The 22,805-nt window shown below is 30.0% G+C and overlaps 1 protein-coding gene across 1 annotated transcript in view; it reads left to right on the top strand.

Moving 5' to 3' along the window:
- Nucleotides 1-20,696, top strand: part of LOC107457298 (dihydrolipoyl dehydrogenase, mitochondrial) — a 30,974-nt gene extending 10,278 nt beyond the window's left edge. Inside the window, 13 exon segments of the mRNA XM_043044592.3 lie at nt 264-407; nt 2,059-2,160; nt 2,240-2,464; nt 3,415-3,551; nt 6,434-6,495; nt 8,218-8,345; nt 10,095-10,111; nt 10,113-10,158; nt 10,160-10,231; nt 10,922-10,936; nt 10,938-10,970; nt 10,972-11,013; nt 20,440-20,696. Coding sequence (XP_042900526.2) covers nt 264-407; nt 2,059-2,160; nt 2,240-2,464; nt 3,415-3,551; nt 6,434-6,495; nt 8,218-8,345; nt 10,095-10,111; nt 10,113-10,158; nt 10,160-10,231; nt 10,922-10,936; nt 10,938-10,970; nt 10,972-11,013; nt 20,440-20,505 — 1,089 coding nt within the window. The 3' untranslated portion in view covers nt 20,506-20,696.
- The last annotated feature ends 2,109 nt before the right edge of the window (nt 20,697-22,805 follow it).

Raw genomic sequence — 22,805 nt, 5'->3', positions numbered from 1 at the left:
TAAATATTTAAAGAGTGTTTTTGCGTATAAAATTTTTTGATTTCTATCTCCAAGTTTTTTGGTTTTTTACCAAACTTATCGCTGTGGAATGAATCAATATAGAGCTCTATAAAAATTAAACATTTTTAATAAAATCTTTCTTCTGTAGTGTTCTGCAGCTTTTAGTTAAACAAAATTTTCATTTTTGCTGATTATTTGTAAGTGATTTTGCTGATTATCTATCCAGTGATTATTTATATATTTTCTCTTTTTTGTATGTTTAGATTACTCATTATAATGGCCATGGTAAAATTACTGGTAAAAATGAAGTCACTGCTATTAAAGATGATGGATCCACTGATGTAATTAAATGTAAGAATATTTTGATTGCGACAGGTTCAGAAGTTACCCCATTTCCTGGACTTGAAGTAAGAAATACTGATTTTTCAGTTTTCTTGAGTGTTGTTAAATTTCTCACTTATTATTATTTTTAAACTTGCTTGCTTGTTCACTGTATCATCAATGTGGTCCTGGTTTATCAACCTTCATTTAGTTTAAAAAATATTTTTTTAATGAATGCCTTAGTTAAAATTCAACAAAAATTTATTTTATTTGAATCTTGTGATGGTCATATATTTTCTTCCTTGGTCATTGTTTTTTTGTTTTTACCTTTATTGTAACTTCTTTTAGATTTATTGAAATTGAGATGTAACATATTTTTTCCAACTAATTGCAACATTTGTGATTTTAGCATTCAATTTATGATGTTTGCTTCTCTGTTTTTTCAACCATTCCAGTTTGTGATATATCTTTAGAATCATATAGTACGGACAAAGAATATACATAGGGGAAGAAGTCTAGCTTCCATTGACATAATGTAAACCAATCCTTCAAGGTTATGTGCTGCAGTCGCAGTGTATGAAGGAGAAAACTATATTTAGGAGCACAACAGCAGAGTTTTTTAAAACTGGTTGGCACTCTCTCCTATTAACTACTACTGGGATTGGGGAAGCGTTGGGATGAAGAAGAAAAGTTTTCTCTTTTTACTTATTGTTGGTCTGTTCTGTATTTTTACACTATTGATAAACAGTACTGTACTATTAAGATATTTCTTTGAGAATACATTTATATCATCCATGTTAATTGAACCTGATAACACATTTTAATGAAGAAAGAAAGAATAAAATAGCGGTTGACGGGATCACCGTACCTAACCATACATGTTGAGTTGTCCAACAACTGGTTCACAGTTGACGTACCTCCGACTGTCACTTTACTACTTGTGCACATATTCTGGATCTTAGTACATATGCTCTGCTAAATTTGAGCATGTTACTCATCCTGTAGGTTGTATTTTTGGTATGGCGTACCGTACCGAGCAGTTCCTATGTTAGTTATGTATTCAAAAAGCTGAACTCTTTTCTATATTCTTTAGTACAGAGATCCATGAAACACCATTTAGTTTCGTTTATGTCATGGTAAGGTCTTTGAAGTGTTTTCAGAACTAATTAGAAGTCTGTAAAATTTAATGTCTAATTTTCTACCTCTATTTAAAATCTTTTGTCCAAATCGGAACAGTTTGCATCCCTGCAAATGAAATTCCTGATGCATCAGAATTTGATAATTAATGCATAAATTATTATTATGTATTTTGAACTTTTTGCAGTGAAATAATTATAAATTTTATATGTTTATTTACGTATGTTATTATACGGGTTATGCATTTTATATGTTTATTTAAATTGTAAAGCTTTGAACAGTACTGATAAATTACATTTTCCAATTCTTCGGGAGAATATTTTTAGTTAATGTTTTACTGAAAAACTGGATTTTCACGTAGGCAATAAAATGTTTCTGTGTTCAATTTTGTGCTGTGGAAATTCCATCAACCTGTAAAGAACTTATCTGGAAACAATACAAATGAACTGTTTGATGTAAAATGCCACTTTTAAGAAAGTGTAACTAATCTCTTCTGTCTACCTTCAACTGTTCATTAACCTATTTTTGTAATTTTATGACCTTCTAAAATTTTATTGTCATCACATTCTAAAGTTTGTAGTTTCTGTGATTTTTTTTTAGGTAGATGAAAAACAAATTGTCTCATCAACAGGTGCTTTATCTCTTGAAAAAGTTCCTGAGAAACTTGTGTTGATAGGAGCTGGTGTCATCGGATTGGAACTGGTAAAGATACTGCCTTTATATAAAAAAAGATAAAATTTATTTTTGTTTTATTTGGTAATATTACTCTCTATTATCTTAGGGCTCAGTTTGGAGTAGACTAGGTGCTGAAGTTATAGCAGTAGAATTTTTATCAAACATTGGAGGTATTGGTATAGATTTAGACATAGCTAAAAACTTTCAAAGAATCCTCACAAAGCAAGGTCTCAAGTTTAAACTGGATACAAAAGTTACCGGTGCTTCGAAGAATGGGGACAAAATTTCAGTTTCTATTGAATCGGCAAAAGATCCTAACAAAAAAGAAGAGGTAAGGCTAAGAAATTTCTACAAATTTTTATTTTCTTAAATTAGGATAATTTGTTTAATTTATGCAGCTACAATTTTTTAGAAAAGTAGTTGAAACCATAATTTGATACTGTTGTAGTTTCCAATCCTTCACAATATAGCCTCAGTCTCAAGAAATCGTCGATCACATTTATGTATAAAAATTCTTGTATATTTTATTTAAAAATATTAGAATTTATACTTGGCATTTTAATTAGTGAATATTTTTTTCTGGCTGAATGATAAATGTGATCAGAGATAAAAGTAAACTCAATTATTCAGGGGTGATTGTGCTCTGAAAAAAATCTGGATGTACAGATTTCTCGCTAACTGCGGTCCGAAAATCCGAAGTCCAGAAATTTCATGAAATCATCGATCATATTTAGATATAAAAATTCTTGTATATTTTATTTAAAAATATTTTAACTACAATTTGTTTTTCACATCTCTTTCATTTGTAAATATTTTTTTCTGGCAGAATAATAAATGTGATTAGAGATAAAAGCAAACATAATTATTGATCTAAATTATGCTGCATATTATTCATTTAGAATATCATGTTTTGAAAATTTCAATGATTTAAATTTAGAAAGATATTAATTTTTTGAATGATTTAAACTCAAGAAATTTTCAGGATTTTTGAGTTGGGCCCACAATCACCCTTGATTGTTCATTTAAATTACATTTCGTATAATTTATATAGAATTTCATGTTTTGAAAATATCAATGATTTAAATTTATAAAGACATTACTTTTTTGAAATGTGTCTTTAATGATTTTAATTAAGAAATATTCAGGATTTTGAGTTAGACTCACAATTTCCCCAAGTAAATGAAAGAGAGAGAATTTTTATTTAAAAAAAAATTAAATCTACTGATTTAATGCAATAAATGTTATAAATTTAAAAAAAAAAAATATTTTGCTCCCTTGTAGTTGGAATGTGATGTTCTTTTAGTGTGCGTTGGTCGCAGGCCCTACACTGAAAATTTGGGTCTTGAGGAAGTTGGAGTGAAGAAAGATGAACGAGGAAGAATAAAAGTTAATAATCGATTCCAAACAGATGTACCAAAGTAAATCTACTTATATCACTATTATTTTGTTGTTAAAAATTAAGATACTGAACTTAAAGAGATTTATCACTTCGATTATTTTTAAATGTGTTTCAAACTTGTTTCTTTTCCTTACTACTAATAAAGAAATTATATGAAAAATTTTTAAACAAAAAAACAAATTTATACAATAGAAACAAATTTATACAATTCTTTCATTGAAGCATGATCATATCTTTTATGTATTAAGTTTCTCATTTATTATGATATATAATATATTGTTTTACTGCAATCTGAAATATCATTTAATATTAGTAGTTTCTAAATTATTAGCTGGGCTCACGCTAAGAATTTCAAATTATTAGAAATTAAATTAGCCGAATATCAAAAGTATTTGCCAATTTTCGAAAGTCTTCGCCAAATGCAAATCTTAAAATTTTTTATAAGTACTTTTTTCCCCATTGAATTATTTAATTTGGTTTAATCTGTATTTTACGGTAGTTTGTTTCAGGCTTATATTATTTAGACCCAATTCTAATTGGTTATGCGGCACAAAATTACTGTAATCAAATAAAAAATACTGATTTGTTTAAAAAAAATTCATTTTGACATAATTTTAAGAATCGAGTTAAATCCATATTTTTTTTTCCCACTGGGAAAAATCACTCCCAAATACTATCAAAGCACAATTTTATACACAAAATTTAAGATTTTTTCGCATTTGGCAAAGGGTAGAATGCTAAGCGAATGCCTGATTAGTTAATTAACTTAAAAAATTATTATTTTTAAAAATACTTTTCATCATTGCTATTCCACTGATTGTTTTGAAGTGTTAATTTTGCAAGTTTAAATAATGTAGTTTAGGAGGATGTTATTTTTGTATCGATCCCAAATTATTTGATTTTTTTTATTGTATTAAATAATATATAAAACGTTTTTTAAGACTAATAAATTCTTTAATTAAGTGCATTTTATTAACAGGTGCAAAATGGATGAAACATTTTTGAAATTAAAGTTCCCTTACAGGGGTCTGTCCAGGCCGAATTTACTACCGTTTAACGGTACCTTCACAAATTCAACTTTAGGAAAAACAGTAGTTTCACAAATTCAATTTTAGGAAAAACGATAGTTTCATAAAGTACTTTTTCTTAAAATTTTATTTTTTTATCCCTTAAGAAACGATAAATCCATATTTTTGTGTTGATTTTTTAATATAATTTTTAATTTTTCACAAATTATGTCTAAATTTTCACGAAATAGGTATCTCTCAGAAAAACCTAGACAGACCCCTGACTTACTACTTGCGTCTAAATTATTGTGACATTATTTTTTATGCTGTAAGATACTTCCATTTTCCAGCAAATAAAAATCCAAATATGTTTAATGGAAGAAAAAAAATTGTCAATTCAGAGAAAATATGCTCTAGGGCAGTGATTCTCAACCTTTTTTTGTGGCGGCACACTTTTAACGATTTCGAAATTTGACGGCACACAATGAAAAAAATTAGTTTAAAAGTTGTTTTCTTAACTATAATACCCTGTGTTAAATAGTTTGTGATAATAATTTTGAATGTGAAATAAAATAATATGTACTTCAAAAGCACGTTTATTAAGGGATTAATTATTTCTTCCGACTAATTTTTTATTAGCTAGTAACAGCTATTTATTTTTTTGCTAGATTTTAATTGTTAGCTTGTTTTCTATTGTTATTAACTGTTGTTTCTTTTACATTGTTATTTTTCCGTGATTTCTTGTTAACTAGTTTTTTTTTGTTAATCATTAATTGTCAGCTTATTTTTTTGTTAGTTATCCTTTGTTAATTTGTTTTTCAACTATTAATTGCATAGCTTACTTTAATGATTAGCTTTTATTTCTGTTCGATAGTTAATATTTAACTTGCTTTCCTTTGTTAATTAATAATTTTAATAGTCATTAAATTACTCATTTCATTAAATTACTCCTACTTATTTCAAAATTTTTTAAAATTGTGCGTCAAAGACAATTTTAACACTTCCTTCTTATTTTAACTTCTTTAAGAATGTCAGAGACAAGACAATCGCCGACAAAGATGATCACGCTGTTAAAGCGTGGAAAAATCATAAAAAGTGTATATATATATATATATATATATATATATATATATATATATATATATATATATATATATATATATATATTTATATATATATATATATATATATATATATATATATATATTATATATGTATGTTTATATATATATATATATGTAATATTATATATCTATACACTTTTCTTTAATTTAAACTTTACTCGTAATAAAAAAAAGCATTATAATTTTTATTGTATCATTTCTAATATTTGGCGGCACATCTTAAGAATTTGGCGGCACACAAAAGTGCCGCGGCACAGTTGTTGAGAATCACTGCTCTAGGGCCTATATGAATATCTGAATTGTCTGCTTTATTTAGCACTATTTTAATTAACGTCTCAATGTATAAAAATCTGATTATTGATGCAAACATAATTCATTGTGTAAATATTTTTAATTTGTGCACATTTGATCGTTTTAAATAGATACTGTTTAAATGAGATTTAAAGTTGCTTGTTTTAATATTAACTTAATGTTTAATCGTTGCTCTTGTTTTAACAAAATTTAAGTTTTTTTTTTCAAAGCAATTTTGTGATTAATAATTAGAATCTATAAATTATAGCTATAAACACTAATACTATTTCTTTTGATTAATTTATGTAAACTTAAGGACTTAGCATGTATGATTGAACTTGGTTTTAAGATCAATGTGATTTGTAAGATAGTAAAAAAGTACAATTATATTATTTTTAAAATTTGAAAAATAATGAAATGTCAATAATTATTTTTCCCGAAATTAAGTTCTTAGCTTTAATAATTATTATTTTATTCAGTATCTATGCAATTGGGGATTGTATTCCTGGACCTATGCTTGCTCATAAAGCGGAAGACGAGGGTAAGTTGGCATGTGCTTATTCTTTGCTTTTTGACTGTAAAAATATCTAGGACTGCAGTTTTAAATGAGTTTGTAGCTTTAATACTTATTTTATTTAGTATCTATTAATCTAATTTTAAATAATTGCCACTACTCAAGCACGTTCCCGGGGTTGAGGTTGGCTGGAATAGTGGCCAGACGTGGATTATACGGGTAAGGGCTTTACTAACCTAGGTAGGTATCCGCTTGTGAAAGGAAAGAAAGTATCTATTAATCTATCTATCTATTTAGTATGTCCTTGTGCAGGATTTTCTTGTTGGAGCAAATACATCATGATTTTGAATATACATTTCTCATTCCGTCAAATGTCACAACCAAGCTCATGTTCCCACACTCACATTTAAGTTTACGCTGCTCTCCGGGATAATTTTTTTAAATTTATTTATTAAATGTATACATTCAAGAAATTTATAAAATGCTTTGAAAAACTGATTTTAAAATACATTTCAACATTAATTTAATTATAAACTTTTTCTAAACTGCACTTCCCCATTTGGAAATCGTAAATGAGTAACAAATCTTGGAAGAGGGATATATTTTTAAATGTTCCTCATTGAAGGATAAAAATCTATACAGTCAATATTGGTTGGCTAGCTGTGGGGAACTCCTGAAGAGGATTGTGGGAAGTGTTGTATTTCAATGAATCCCATTCCGTTGTGGTCTTCGAAGAAACTAAATGGCCGACTTTTTGGCCAAAAAAGGAACTTACATTCTTCAGAGATCGTGTAGAGATCTGTCCTTCCATTCCGCTAAACTTGACATAAAAAGAATCTTCAAACAGTCATTTCATTGTTTGGCATCTGTGGAACTCACTGTTCCAGATTCTCCCTCTGCTACTGCGGTAGCCATGTTTAGACTTTTGACCAGACATGATTGTCTACGTTCTCATCTATTTCGCCTCAAGCTGACTACTTCATCAGATTGTCTTTTATGTAACTCCGGACAAGCCATGACTGTTGCTCATTTGGGCACGTGCTCTGCACTAAAAGACTTTGATTGTATTGTTAAGAAGTACTGGAGAGCTAGAAGCTTAATGACCTAATAGTCAATGTCTGGCATTTGTTTAATAATAATATTGGTGGGCTAGAGAGGTGATACTGTAGACATGTCAAAGCTAAATTTTTTTTAAATTTTATTTAATGTAGTCGTATGTTTTTTTTTCCAGTTTTGTTTTGGCTATTATAACAGCTATTACTGTTCTGACCTTCTGCAATTTTTTTTCATGCCTCAAATTAATTCATTTTTTATGCTTAGATAAAAATTATTAAAATATACATAAAATATATTGTAGCTCTTTCTTTATACTTTTTAATGAAATATTTTTTGTTTTCAAATTTTGATCTCTTTGTTTTAAGAGAATTTTAAATTCATTATTATTTTATGGTTGATACACTAATTACAAAATATGTGGATATGTAGCTATAACTTTTATCTGTATTTTTGCATTTTCAAACGAAATTTCAAAGAGAGCTTCCAAGACACTGTTCTTTATGGAGAGATTTCTTAGTGACTTCAACCTGTATTTGTATTATGGGAAAAAAAAAATAATGTTAATGTGTTGAAATGTGTTATTATTATTATTTATGATTTACTCATTTAGCAGATTAATTTTGTAACTTTTTTAAAACCATGTATACAAAATAATTATTAAATGAACTTATTTATTTCTCGTGTATCCTGTAGGAATTGTGTGTGTTGAAGGAATTGCTGGTGGTGCTGTACATATTGACTATAATTGTGTTCCAAGTGTCATCTACACTCATCCTGAAGTTTCTTGGGTCGGTAAAAATGAAGAGGAACTTAAAAAAGAAGTAATTTTTTTCTGCATTTTGTTTGTAAATGTGTATTTATTTTTATCTAACCTGCTTTACCTTACATCATTATAGATCTAGATATATTCTTTGTTACTACTCAAATTCTCGCTTTTGCAGATGACTTCGATATCATTTTTAGAATGCTTTGATATACCTTTTTAAACTTAGATAGAGGCGACGAGAGCAAACTTTATAATTATTCAAAAGAAAACTAAACTTATGTTATGTACTGAGAGGTTTTACATTTCTCTCCCTAGAAACTGGATGGTATGAATTTAATAAAGTTGGCAGTTACATATACCTGGGTAGAGAGGTTAACACTTAAAATGAGATAGGTCTAAATAAGAATTATTGCAGTCAACTGCTGTTTTGTTTTTGGGCTGCATAGATTGAGGTCTAGTGGCCTTAGATTTAGTACCAAGACACTACTATATAAAGTGCTTATCAGATCCTTAAGAAAATGCTTATCAGATCCAGAAGAAAAATCCATAAGTACTTTCGGTGTTGACCAGATTCAACCATGAACTTTATCGCTGACATAAAGAACATAGCATTACCAAATATATCAAAATTCAAAGATTGAAATGGGCTGGCCATCTAACACGGTCATGGGATGATTAGACATCTAGAGGAATTTTTATGGCTAGGTCATCTGGGAATCGTTCCAAGGGATGACCCAAACTCAGATGATCTGATTCTGTAGATGAGGACTTACTGGTACGGAACAGTAAATACTAGAGAACTGTTGCTGAGAATAGGTCAGGATGGAAGAGAATCTTAGAGAAGATTCTTATCCTGGGGATGACCCATACTCAAATGATCTGATTCTGTAGATGAGGATTTACTGGAATGGAACAGTAAAATACTAGAGAACTGTTGCTGAGAATAGGTTCAGGATGGAAGAGAATCTTAGAGAAGATCTTATCCTAGGGATGACCCATACTCAAATGATCTGATTCTGTAGATGAGGATTTACTGGAATGGAACAGTAAATACTAGAGAACTGTTGCTGAGAATAGGTCAGGATGGAAGAGAATCTTGGAGAAGATCTTAATCCTGGGGATGACCCATACTCAAATGATCTGATTCTGTAGATGAGGATTTACTGGAACGGAACAGTAAATACTAGAGAACTGTAGCTGAAGAATAGGTCAGGATGGAAGAGAATCTTAGAGAAGGTCCTTATCCAGGGGATGACTCAAACTCGGATGGTCTGATTTCTGTAGATGAAGAACTTACTGGTACGGAACAGTAAAAAACCAGAGAACTGTTGCTGAGAATAGGTCAGGATGGAAGAGAATCTTGGAGAAGATCTTATCCTGGGGATGACCCATACTCAAATGATCTGATTCTGTAGATGAGGATTTACTGGAACGGAAACAGTAAATACTAGAGAACTGTAGCTGAGAATAGGTCAGGATGGAAGAGAGAATCTTAGAGAAGGTCTTATCCAGGGGATGACTCAAACTCGGATGGTCTGATTCTGTAGATGAAGACTTACTGGTACGGAACAGTAAAAAACCAGAGAACTGTTGTTGAGAGCAGTTTGGATGGAAAAGAATCTTTAAAGAAGGCAGGGGTTTACCCTGGGCTGTTGCGCTAAAGATGATGTATTCATTGTTATGCTGCTGTCTAGAGAAGAAAAAAAAAATAAAGCTGAAATGAATTAATATAAATTTGCTTTAAGAAATGATCCAATTATGTAGTGAAGTCTACTGTAATATAATTAAGAATTTTTTTTTTTAGGGTGTTCAATATAAGTTGAAAGTTTGCAATGACAGCAAATAGCCGAGCCAAAACAAATGCTGAAAACTGATGGTTTTATTAAAGTTTTATCTGATAAAGAAACAGATAGGGTTTTAGGAGCTCATTTAATTTGTTGGGTAATTGCTATAATTTTCTTTTTTAAATTTAAGCATGCAGTGCAAAATGTCATTTTATTTTAACTTTACTATTGAAATTTTTATTAACTAGGTCATAAAAAACTCCATTATTTGAAAAGCAGTTTCTGCTCTTTTATTGCTCATGAAATTTTATAAAATTTTGGAATTATTTATTTTAGAATAATTATTGTTGCATTTTTTAAAAAATAAATTTATTCATTAATTTTTAATTTCATCAATCTTTTGAGAAATAAAAAGTTGTTTCGCAGTTTTGCATGAAATGACTGTTTTCTCTGTAACTCTAAATAGTATTTAAAAAAATTTTTTTTTAATATGGATTATTAAGAAAAAATTTTAATGTAATTTGATATATTGTAATTTCATATATTATAATTTCAATTTTAATTTTTTCATCAATTTTAAATGAAATATGTCATAAATTTAAATCTGTTTTGTTTATTTTTGTTTCGATATTTCTGTTTTACGATTATTAATAAATTTCTAAAATTTCTTGTTTTATTATACTTTTGAGTGAAAGTCGTAAGTGGGGCTGCATTAATTAATACTCAAGTCCATGATAATTGCCTTTAAAAAATAATTGTTATTATTTGATCGTATGGTTATTCTATAAATTACTCTTTATAGTTTTTAAATGCATAATCTTATATTTGCTACAAATGAATTTATCAGGGAGCTGGTGAAATTAATCAATGAAGCAGTTTTGGCTATGGAATACGGTGGCTTCCTCTGAGGACATTGCAAGAGTCTGCCATGCTCATCCTGTGAGTATCTAAATGTTTAAAATTATTCATATTGGCATCAGAAATAAATTCAGTAGAGTCCCCCGATTTATCCGAGCCCCAATTATCCGATTTGTTGGCTTTAACCGAGCTATCAATTATTCAAGGAATTTTTTTTTGTTCTAGCTTATTTTTAAAAAGCTACTGCCGGAAAAAAATCTGAATTTTATCTTCCAAACACTCAGGAAAATAAAATCGGATAACTTGATCTAATAAACTGATCGTTAATATCGTCAAAATGAAAATTCATTTAGCGAAAGATGAAGGCAGTGATGATGAAATCAACATATAAAAAACTATTGAAAGCCTTATTGAATATATAGAACAAGAAGAAATGGCAACACCAGCCTTCCTCTTATCCCTAAAAAAAGATGGCGAAACATTGTTGCAGAAAAGCCCAAAATAATGTAATCCAAAATAAGATAAAGGACTTTTTTAAGTAAAAACTCTTTAATTCTTGTGAAGTATGCTTTTTTAAGTAAACTTTTTAATTATAATATGAATTGTATGTCGTGTACTCTTATAAAATTTGTATTTGTTAAATATATTACATTTATACCTACTTTTTCCTTTTTTATATTCTTTCGATTTAACTGAGTTTTTTCGGTTATCCAAGTTAATCGTGATCGGATAATCGGACTCTACTGTATTAAAATATTTTCCTCAAATCTAAAAGTAAAAATTTAACTGAATGTGTAATTTTCCAATGATGTAAAATTTTAAGTGAAAGTGTCTGGGTGAAGTTAATCTTAAAATATGTTTTCTAAGCTAGGGGTGCTCAACCTGCGGCCCGCCAATCCTCGATGTGCGGCCCGCGGCCGCAATCTGAAACGAAATGAAAAAAAATAATATTTGTTTTGAAAAATAATAAAAAAAATTCGGTAATTTAAATTTACACTTTTAAGTTTTTGACGCACCCAATCTCAATCAATGTAGTTTTTCGATGGTTAACGCTGCGGATTTCAGCACAGTTTTAAAAATTCCAATATTTTTTAATACATGATTATTACGATTTACGAATTTTAATTACCACTTTTGACGCTTTTCGTATGTGCCGATTCCAATGACTTTTCGGTAGTTTATCGCTACCCATTTTCAAGTAGTTTCTGAAATAGCGATTCCTGAAAGTTATGAAACGCTTTATTTGTGCAAACTTCATGGAAAATCTAAATGACTTTAGATCCTTTCTTCAACAGTTATTGCTGCACATATCCGCCCGGTTTTTAAAACTTCGATATTTTAGCACGATATTATTACGAATCGTGAGTAAAGAATCGCTCATTTAGATAACCATTTTTTGACATGGCTTATTTGTAACGATTTTATTTCAAATCAAATTATTTTTCAATCGTTATTTTAGAAATTATTGCTACACATTTCTACAAGGTTTTGAAATTACCAGGCTCGAAAAAACTCAGAAAATTTTTACCCGTCCCCGAGGACGGCTTGTCAATCATTGTACCCGTCCTCCTTTGAAACTAACCCGTCGCTTCTAAATTAATAAAAAATATAATTTTCTCTTATTTATTACAAACGTTTATATAAATTGCACAATGAATTAGTAGTTACTAGGATTACATTATACAGTAATAAGAGAAATACTAGGTTACAAATAGCAAAACCTAGTAATTATTTTATGAAATAATTTATTTCTTTTATGAAATAATTTAAATGACAAAGGTCAAGTTATCTGGAATGTCAATTTATCCGAAGGTACTGCGTTTTTCTAATGAATCGAATATGACGTTTGCCAGTTCCCACAATCAAGCCAATGATTTACAGAGTTTCTGCACAGAAATCTGAAAGAGGTTTTCCATTTAGGTAGATGTTCATAATTGCAACATTACGAGAAAATGACCGTCCGCGCGGACGTCGGATTCGAGAAATTCGTTGTCCGCGGGGAATTTTTGACCGCCGAGGACTGGCGGACGGGCGGTTTTTCGAGCCCTGGAAATTGTTGGGAAAATGTAAACAAATAGAAAGGTAAACAGTATTTTCCTCTTGGCTGTGTCACTTCCTGTGGGAAGTTGGGTCACTTCCTGTTATCTCAGCTAGAAGGAAGTGGGTGTTTCTGTTTTTAGTTAGTTATATCTTTGCTTTGGTTAGAGGATGTTTCTTCTCTTATGTTATGTTTAGAAAGAGCTATGTGATGTTAAAGAGTTATGTTTAGTTTATTTGAATGTAGTTTTTCTTACTTTATATTTAAAGATTTATATTCAATAAATATAGTTGTACCTTTTTCATGAAGTGAATTATTGAGTAGTAATAGATGTCTTCAATATCTTATACTTAGTAAGCTGGCCCCTATTTTTTAACATTGGTTATGGGCCAGGACATTTTAGAAGGGGGCCGTGAACAATTTGTATTGATATTTAGAAATATATTTTGAAGAACTTTTATAGAGAATGGCTTTGCTACCAGAAGGCTTTAACTTATTAAGTTATGATAATTGGGACAGATGGAAAACAGACATTAAAATTTTATTATTAGATAAAGGCTGTTGGAAATTTATAGATGGAAAAGAAGAAGAGTTGGAAGATTCAGCTACAAGAAGAGAAAAACAGGAATTTGAATTAAGAAGAGATAGATCATTTTCTACATTGTATTATGCAATTCAGCCAGAATTCAGACCGCTTATTCAAGATTGTTTAGATGGTAAAAAGGCTTGGGAGAAATTGGTTCTGCATTTTGAGCCAAAAACAAGAGCTAGACTCATTCAGATACTCGATTAGTTTTTTAGCATAAAGTATCAAGCTAATGAAAGTATAGGCCTTTTTATTGCTAGACTTAAAACAGCAGTGAAAAAGCTTAGTGAAGCAGGTCATGAATTAAGTCAGTTGTTTCAAGGCTTCCAAGCAATAAGGCATCTACCACCTGAGTTCTCCGATATAGTTCAGTTAATTTATTGTTGGAAGGATGAAGATTTTACGATTGATAAAATTGCCGAAGAACTGATAAGAGAAGAAAGCAGACTTACACAAGTGAAAGCTGATATTCGTCCAGAGGTTAGTGCGTTTAACATTTCTTCTATAAGTAAAGATGAAGAAAGATATGGAGACAGAAAAAAATCTCAAAGTAAATTTGTAGAAAGTAATAGAAAAGTCATTGGTCCATGTCATCACTGCCACAAGTATGGACATTTAGTTGCAAATTGTAGAGATAGATATGCCAGAAATGTAAAGTCAAAGGGGGTTAAACAGAAAAGGAATTTTAATGATCAGTCAGCTGCTTTAGTTGAGACTTATTCAACACACTCTGTGGAAGTTGGTGAAACCATGATTAAAAATGAGGATAAAATATGGGTTTTGGATTCCGCTGCAACTACACATTTCTGTAAAAACAAAATGTTAATGTCAAGTTATGAAGAAACAAATAATGTAAGCATGGCTTTGGCTGTTGGGGGATACTTCTAGTAAGGTACTAGGAAAAGGAATTGTTGAATTTTCAGTTAAAGTAGGAGGAGAAATGAGTAATATAACTTTAACAAATGTTTTATACAACCCAAGTATTCGAAGAAACCTAATATCTATTTCACGATTAGAAGCTGCAGGAGCTAATTTTGTTGGAACGAAGGGAAAATTATGGATTTATTCAAATGATTGGTTGAAGTTATTTTATGCCACTAGAAAAGACGGATTGTACTACCTGAAGCCATACAAATATAAAACTGGAACTCCAAAAGCTGAAAATAGTGGATTTAATGTTGGCACTTGTAAATCAGGAACAGATATAGCTACATTGTGGCATAGGAGATATTGTCATATTAATTTTGACTACCTTAAGGAAACTAGCAAGAACCAGAGTGTAAGGGGATTACCTAATATAGAAAAACCAGAGGAAAATTGTGACACTTGCCTCCTTGCCAAGTCTAATAGAATCTCATTTAAATCAATTCCAAGTCGTACTTCTCAACCACTTGAAGTAGTATATATGGATATCTGTGATCCTATGCTGAAAACTTCAAAAGAAGGAAATAGATATTTTTTGGCAATTATAGATGATTACAGTCGTGCAGTAGTTTTATACCTTATGAGGAATAAAAGTGAAGCATTTAGAAAATTTAAGAATTATCATGCAAAGATGGAACGCTTGACTGAAAGAAAATTAAAGTGTATCAGGAGTGACAATGGCGGTGAGTTCTGCAATGACCAATTTGAACAATACTTAGAAGAGCATGGAATTTGTGCTGAGCGAACTAATTACTATACGCCAGAAGAAAATGGTGTGTGTGAAAGATTTAATAGAACTGCTCTGGATGCCATCAAATCTATGTTGAAGGATAGTAACATGAATGAAGAATGGTGGGATGAAGCAGTATGTTTTGTTCATACGTGGAACAGAATTTCAAGAAAAGGAAAGAAAACACCGTATGAGATGTTGTATGGAAAGAAACCACCAGTAATGTATTTTAAAGTGTTTGGATGTAAGGCTTATGTTGGTGTACCTAAACAAAAGAGAAATAAATTCCAAATGTGTGCCAAAGAAGGTATAATGTTTGGTTATGCTTTTTCAACCAAGGGCTACCGTATCTACTTACCTGAAGATCGTAAAGTGATAGAAACAAAAAATGTTAAATTCAATGAAAATGAATTTTCAGTGGAAGTCATCCTGGACCCAAGTAGAAAACCACCAAGAAGAACAAAATGGAATGAAAAAGAAGAATCAAGTGATGAAGATATTATTCATAGGCCAGAATTTGACTCAAGTTGTAGTCATGAAAGCATCAAGAAGGTATCAGATTTAAACTGGTTAAGAAAAGCAACTAAGCGATCAGATGGATCTAGAAATGATATTTATTATTTCATAGAAGGGTCTAAAAACCGATTTAGGTCATCAAATGACATTGAGAAATATTGTGATAGTCATAGAATTAAATTTGAAAAAGATATATTTGATTTTAGTGGTAGGAATGAATATTCTGGTAAAGTAACCAGAAATGAAGTCAGCATAGTACAAGAAGATGAAGCAAATTTAATTGAGTATAATATTTCAAAAAGCTACAAAGAAGCAGTTGAGTCAAGAAATTGTGAAAAATGGAAGAATGCAATGGAAGAGGAAATTGAAATGATGAAGAAAAGAGAAGTGTGGTAATTGGTAGAGAAACCGAAGGATACTAAAGTTATAGGTAGTAGATGGGTGTACAACCTAAAAACCGATGAATCGAATAAAATTGTGAGACATAAAGCCAGACTTGTTGCACAAGGATTTAAGCAACAACAGGGTATTGACTATTATGAAGTGTATAGTCCTGTGGTTAATTTTTCTCTCATAAGACTATGTTTTGCTATTTTTGTAGGTTTGATGAACTGGGTTCACTGTCAAGTCGATGTAAAAAGTGCATATTTATATGCAGACTTAACAGAAGAAATTTATATGGCACAACCTGAAGGTTTTGTAGTGGATCCATCAAAAGTGTGTAGATTAAAAAAAGGAATATATGGATTACATCAATCAGGACGTGAGTGGTACACTGAAGTAACTAGTGTGTTATATGAATTAAAGCTTGAAAAATTAGATTGGTGCAATGGAATATTCACAGGAGATAATGTGTTGCTATTGTTATATGTAGATGATATTGTGATAATGGGAAAAAGTCATAAGAACATAGATCTAATTTTAAAAGAGTTGAATCAAAATTTTGAACTTTTAGGTATAGAATTTGAGAAAATTAATGGTCATTTAGTAATCCACCAGAAAGAATATATAGAGAATACAGTGAAGCATTTTAGCAAGTGGTACAACATACCCATAGTTTCATTGCCAATAGCTAAAGGATTAAATTTGTCAATGCAGGATTGCCCACAAACAGAAATGGAGAAAGCAGAAATGGAAAACAATCCATACCGAAGTGTTCTTGGATGTGTGTCCTTTATAGCAAGTAGGACAAGACCTGAAATATCTTATGCTGTTAATATTTTATCGCAGTATCAAGAAAATCCTGGTATCAAACATTGGCAAGCTCTATTGAAATTATTAGGGTATCTGCAATATACAAAGGAAAATATGCTCGATTTGTCGAAAATCTTAGATTTGTCAATAAAGTGCTACACTGATGCCGACCATGCATCAAACAGAGATGACAGAGTGTCAATAGGAGGAACTATTGTATATGTAGGTGATATCCCTATCTTGTGGAAAACCTTTAAACAGAAAAGTGTTTCAATTTCTACCATGGAGGCTGAGTATATCTCTTTATCGGAGTCAGCCAAGGAGTTAGTGTGGTTAAAAAATGTGCTAACTGATAAGAAACTCAAATTGGACGTACCAAGCTGTGAATTGTTTTGTGATAACAGGGCTGCTATTGATTTTTCTAAATCTGAGGTTGAGAACTCTCGCAGCAAACACATTGATGTTCGTTACCATTTTGTGAGACAATATGTGAATGACAAATTCTTTGAATTAAGATATGTTAGAACTTTGAACAATACAGCGGACTTGTTAACAAAGCCTGCGTTAAAGAACGAATGCGATCCTTCTGTAATAAAATATATTTAAGGACTTAATTCAAGGTTACAAATAAGTGTTTAACTGTTTAGCACAGCAAAAGGAAAAAGGGGGCCGAATGTTGGGAAAATGTAAACAAATAGAAATGTAAACAGTATTTTCCTCTTGGCTGTGTCACTTCCTGTGGGAAGTTGGGTCACTTCCTGTTATCTCAGCTAGAAGGAAGTGGGTGTTTCTGTTTTTAGTTAGTTATATCTTTGCTTTGGTTAGAGGATGTTTCTTCTCTTATGTTATGTTTAGAAAGAGCTATGTGATGTTAAAGAGTTATGTTTAGTTTATTTGAATGTAGTTTTTCTTACTTTATATTTAAAGATTTATATTCAATAAATATAGTTGTACCTTTTCCATGAAGTGAATTATTGAGTAGTAATAGATGTCTTCAATATCTTATACTTAGTAAGCTGGCCCCTATTTTTCAATAGAAATTACCGATATTTTTTATACGCTATTGCGACATTTTAACTTCAAATCCCGCATTTAAATTACATAAAATTTTGATAGACTTAATTTACTCCAATTTCATCTGAAATATAAAAGTATTTTGGTTATTGTTTTAGTAGTTATTAAGTTTTCCCCGTGATTTAAAGAGATTATGATATTTTTAATACTATGGTTTGACAGCAAGCGAATTTTGAATCGCGCATTAAAATAATTATTTTTTACGTGCTCTCTTTGTGCCGATTTTATCATTTGCGTTGTATCGATTTTAACACGCATTTTTTAAGAGGTTTTTCGAACGTTTTTTTTCTTTCCCGTTATTGCTGCATTTTTATTTGTGATTTAGAATATACCTGATATTTTCACACAATATTACAACTCGTGAAATTCGATTCAGTTTTAATTTTTTTTCGTAACTTAAAAAGTAATTACGTATCTTAGCCAAATCAACACCTTCCCAGGAAAAAAAAACGAGATGTGTTTATATTAAACGCGGTCCGTTTTGCAAAAAAAATAATTCAAAACATGTCATAATTCTTTAGTCCCATGAACATGTGCAAGTTTAACAACACACATCGAACCTATTCTTTTTGTTGTCACATTTAATTTAAAAGTCATACATCGTAATTTGTATTTACGCTATCTGAAAATTGCGCATCGCATTTCGTATTAACATTAACGAGATTTAAAAATAATCCATCGCGTTTCGTATTTACGGGATTTAAAATCACATATTGCGATTCGTGTTCTGGCGTTTAAAATATCATCCGTTGCTACTTTTCTCCCAATTCATATGCACGCGTTTTGAAAACTATATATTGCGATTCATATTCATGCATTTTAAAAATCAAGTGTTGTGAGTAGTCCTTTCGCAATTTAAAAGCCACACGATTCATATTCACGCGATTTGAAAAACAAGCATCGAGTTTTTTGTTTACGCAATTTAAAAATCACACATGGCAATTCGTATTCAAGCAATTAAGAAATAACACATCGCTATTTGTATTTCCGTGATTTAAAAACCCAGAAAGGAAGAACACCATCTAGGACAAATTTCAAAACTGATGATGTTATTTGCTCTAAGTTTAATACTACCCACAACAACAGCTTCTGTCGAAAGACTGTTTTCCAGAATGAATTTGGCCTATTCAAACTTACAGAGTAGTCTTTAAATACAATCATTACATTTTCATTTAATGGCTCAAAAAATAACACATGATCAAGTAGATAAAATTATCACAATATTAAAAAATTTTGCAAATTACAGTATAACCATTAAGAAATTTTTTAAACCATTTTCTACCTTTTTGGAGCATTTTATATCATTTATGATTATATGCTGGGAAATGATTTGTATATCATTAAATTTTAACTGTATAAAAAATTTAATCAAGATAAGTTTCGTAAAGTAATGTAAATTTTATTGATTGTGTATTAACTGTAAATAGTGTCATGTTAAAAATATATTCGTCATAAAAAGTTGTAAACAATTATCTTAATAGTTTTTTATTATTAAGGAATATAGTTCCTTAAAATTTAATGTGTTTTCTTTCTTTCTTTTTCTTCCCTCTCTCAGCCTCTTATAATTAATTTAAAATAAAAATATCTGAAAATTAAAGTACATTCCCTAATAAATGCTAAATCTTATTTTCCACTTAAGGGGTTTTGTTTTAATCATTTTTAACCCTATAAACTTTCTTTAAATCAAAGTATTTAACTTGAATTTATATTAATAACTAGAATATTTATTTATTTGAAATTTATTTCTATGAAAAAAAAATTTAACTCTAAAATTCATGTTTAAATGGACTTTTGTATTTTGTAATGTGATAAAAAAAATTTCAATTTTTTCATAGTTTTTTAATTATTTCAATTTATCTAAATTTTTTCTGATAAATTGATTCTGATTTTCGAATTCTGTTTTCCTTCTTAAGTAATCAGTTTTGCATTTTCTAATTTTAAACGCTTTAAAGTATTGTATTTTCTGCAAAGAGATTACAAGGTTAACCGACAAAAATAATTTTGTGTTATATAAACAATGATGTTTATATAACAATCACCACCAACAATTGCCTTCAATATGTCGGTCTAAACACTTTGGCATACGGCCCTTCATTGGTCAATCTGCTGTGCATGTGGCCCTTCACTGAAAAAGGTTGTGCACCCCTATTCTAAGCCAAATATGTGAAAAAATTGCAATAATTTATCTATTAAGTTCTTGCCCGTGCAATTTGCGCTGCTTCGAAAAATTCCCAATCCAAACATCGGATTGCATAACATCGATAATTTTTGATGCAAGACCCAGTCCTTGTCACGGAATTCACTTATTTATTCTTTAGATTCTACTTATGTTAATTTATTTTAAAAGTTTGGATCACTAACACAATATTGAATAAATTTTTTTTTTTTTAAATGTTTTTAACTCTTTATTAGCTACATTTATTTACTTGCGTTTTTTATTTTTAGACTGTCTCTGAAGCATTTAGAGAAGCAAATTTAGCTGCGTATTTTGGTAAACCGATAAATTCTTAAGCCGCAATTAGAGTTTTATCTGAACTAAGACATTCTTGTTATTCTGTGTATAAAGAATGGTGTATAGGAGGAAGACCAGTTACCTCTCCGAGCAAAAAAACTCATCACCCAATGTTTCTTCAGAATATATTAAAAGTCTTGTACAAATATTATAGAGCATTTTTGTTAAAATAAAATTTGTGTTTACATTTTTCTTGTTTTTGAATTCTCCCTCACAGTTTTGTCTGTTTATTGATGCATCTATCTTGGTAAGAAGGTTGTTATTTCAGTTATTTATTCCAGTTAAATCTCAGTTTGTTATTATTAGTAAATAAATTACTTTGATTTATTTTACTAGGATTAGTAATTAGTAAAATAATTCAAAGTATTTTAAATTAGGATCCTTGGCAGAGTAGCTTTTCATGATTCACTTCGAAATGCTTTGTAGTTGAATTAGAAACATATTGGAAGTTGCATTAATAATATTGTACAAATACTTTGCATTAGTATTATAAACACAATGGAATAATGCAGTTGTATTTCAGCAGGGCAGAGATATCAACCATTACAGATTCTGTTTAAAAGCTATAAAAATAGAATCTAATTTTTAGATTTTTAAAAAAAAAGTTAGATCATTATTTTTTTGTTTATTTCTTTACGGTTTGTAAAATGGAAGATTTTTTCAGAGCAGGAGACAAACCGTTGTCTTTTAATATATGGGCAAACTTATTTTTTCTGTAAACAAGGAAGTTTTCTTGTGCTTTTATGAACTTACTATTAATATTTTTCTCTTAAATTCTTATATTAACTCTTTGATGCAGATAGGACACCAGCGTCCCTTACATATAAACAATGAAACCTTGGTTAAGTGAACACACTTGAGACTGAAAAAAATTGTCTGATTATGGAAGTTGACCGCTTACAGGAAGGGTACCCTTATATCGAAGTTTAAAACTCTAAATTGTATTTAGAATATTTTCAATGATATAGAAATAATTAAATAATCTACAATGTTTATTTAAACAATGAGGATGTTTATTTTAACTTGAAAAGTATTTTTTTCTATACAAAAAGGATATATGGAAAAGTTTGATATAAATATATAATTCGAGATGTAGCTACTGATGAATGCATATAATTTTCCTATTAGCACAGATATTCAAATTAGTCATAGGATACCGAATATTAGCTTTAGTCCTCTGTCGGTATCAATTATTATGTTTATACCCCCAAGTACTTACCCATCACTTGATGGGAAACGAGGTTAATACCTCTTTTAAAGTAAACCTGCGATTCACAGAAAGCAAAAATATCAATGCTTGCCTTATAAGGTACGAGGACCTATGGAATCGCTATATTCACAATTAATCATCTATTAAGTGTCTGAATAAATGTTTTATTTATATGAACAAAGGTTATATTTCTGTTCATTTTCCCCCCCCACCTCAGCTGTGTTAAACACTGTCAAAGAAATTTTCAGTGGGGAAGCATTGAGAGCATTTAAGATGTTATATCAACTTAAGGGGTGGCATTAAGGGGTGTCGTCTAGATAAAAAGATGTTGTCTGGGTGAGCAGTACATTTTCTCTACTTTCTTTGCAAATATAAGGAGAAAGATTGATTCTCAGTGTCCGTAACTGGAGTTAGAATGTAAAATGCTAAATTTCCATCATTTGGCTACTGGTGATTGAATGTGAAATGATGAATTTCAGTAATTTGTGTCCTCGTAATTGACCATAAAATGACGAATTTTTGTTTTGAAGATTATATATTTAATAACATAAATATTTCTTTGACACATATTTTTAGATGTGTGTTAAAAATTAATGTTAAATAACTTGTTTAGATGTGTGTTGAAAATTAATGTAATTTTTCATAAACTTGTTTGTAATTTTTCAGTTAGAATTATAAGCCTCCATTCAACGAGTTATCCTATTGCTTTGAGCTTCATACTAAATATAGCCACAAGATTTATCTTAATGGAATTAAATAGAAATAATAATAAATGGAGGATTCAAAATTAACACGTTGAATGCCACGCTAATTTTACATGGCTTGCTCGTCTGGCCACACGGTAAATAACTACAAACTAAATTTGCATATATAGACAGATTCGGCAAGTTTATAAAAGGTTTAACATGACATGTCTGAAAAAAGTGATGAATCATATATTCCTATGAATTGTTTGAAAAAAATTGGTGGATAAAAATCTACTAATTAAACAATGAGCATCTTAGATGGGTATATAAAATTGAAACAATACAAACTTTTAACTTCATTTTTTTGTGACTGCATGTAATATTGTGATTAAAATAGCAAAAA

This window comes from Parasteatoda tepidariorum, chromosome 5, assembly GCF_982258835.1.
Source record: "Parasteatoda tepidariorum strain Cologne lab strain chromosome 5, Ptep-v5.0, whole genome shotgun sequence".
Taxonomy (NCBI): Eukaryota; Metazoa; Arthropoda; class Arachnida; order Araneae; family Theridiidae; genus Parasteatoda; species Parasteatoda tepidariorum.
Note: the sequence above shows the minus strand (reverse complement) of the source record. Positions and strands in the feature narration are given on the sequence as shown.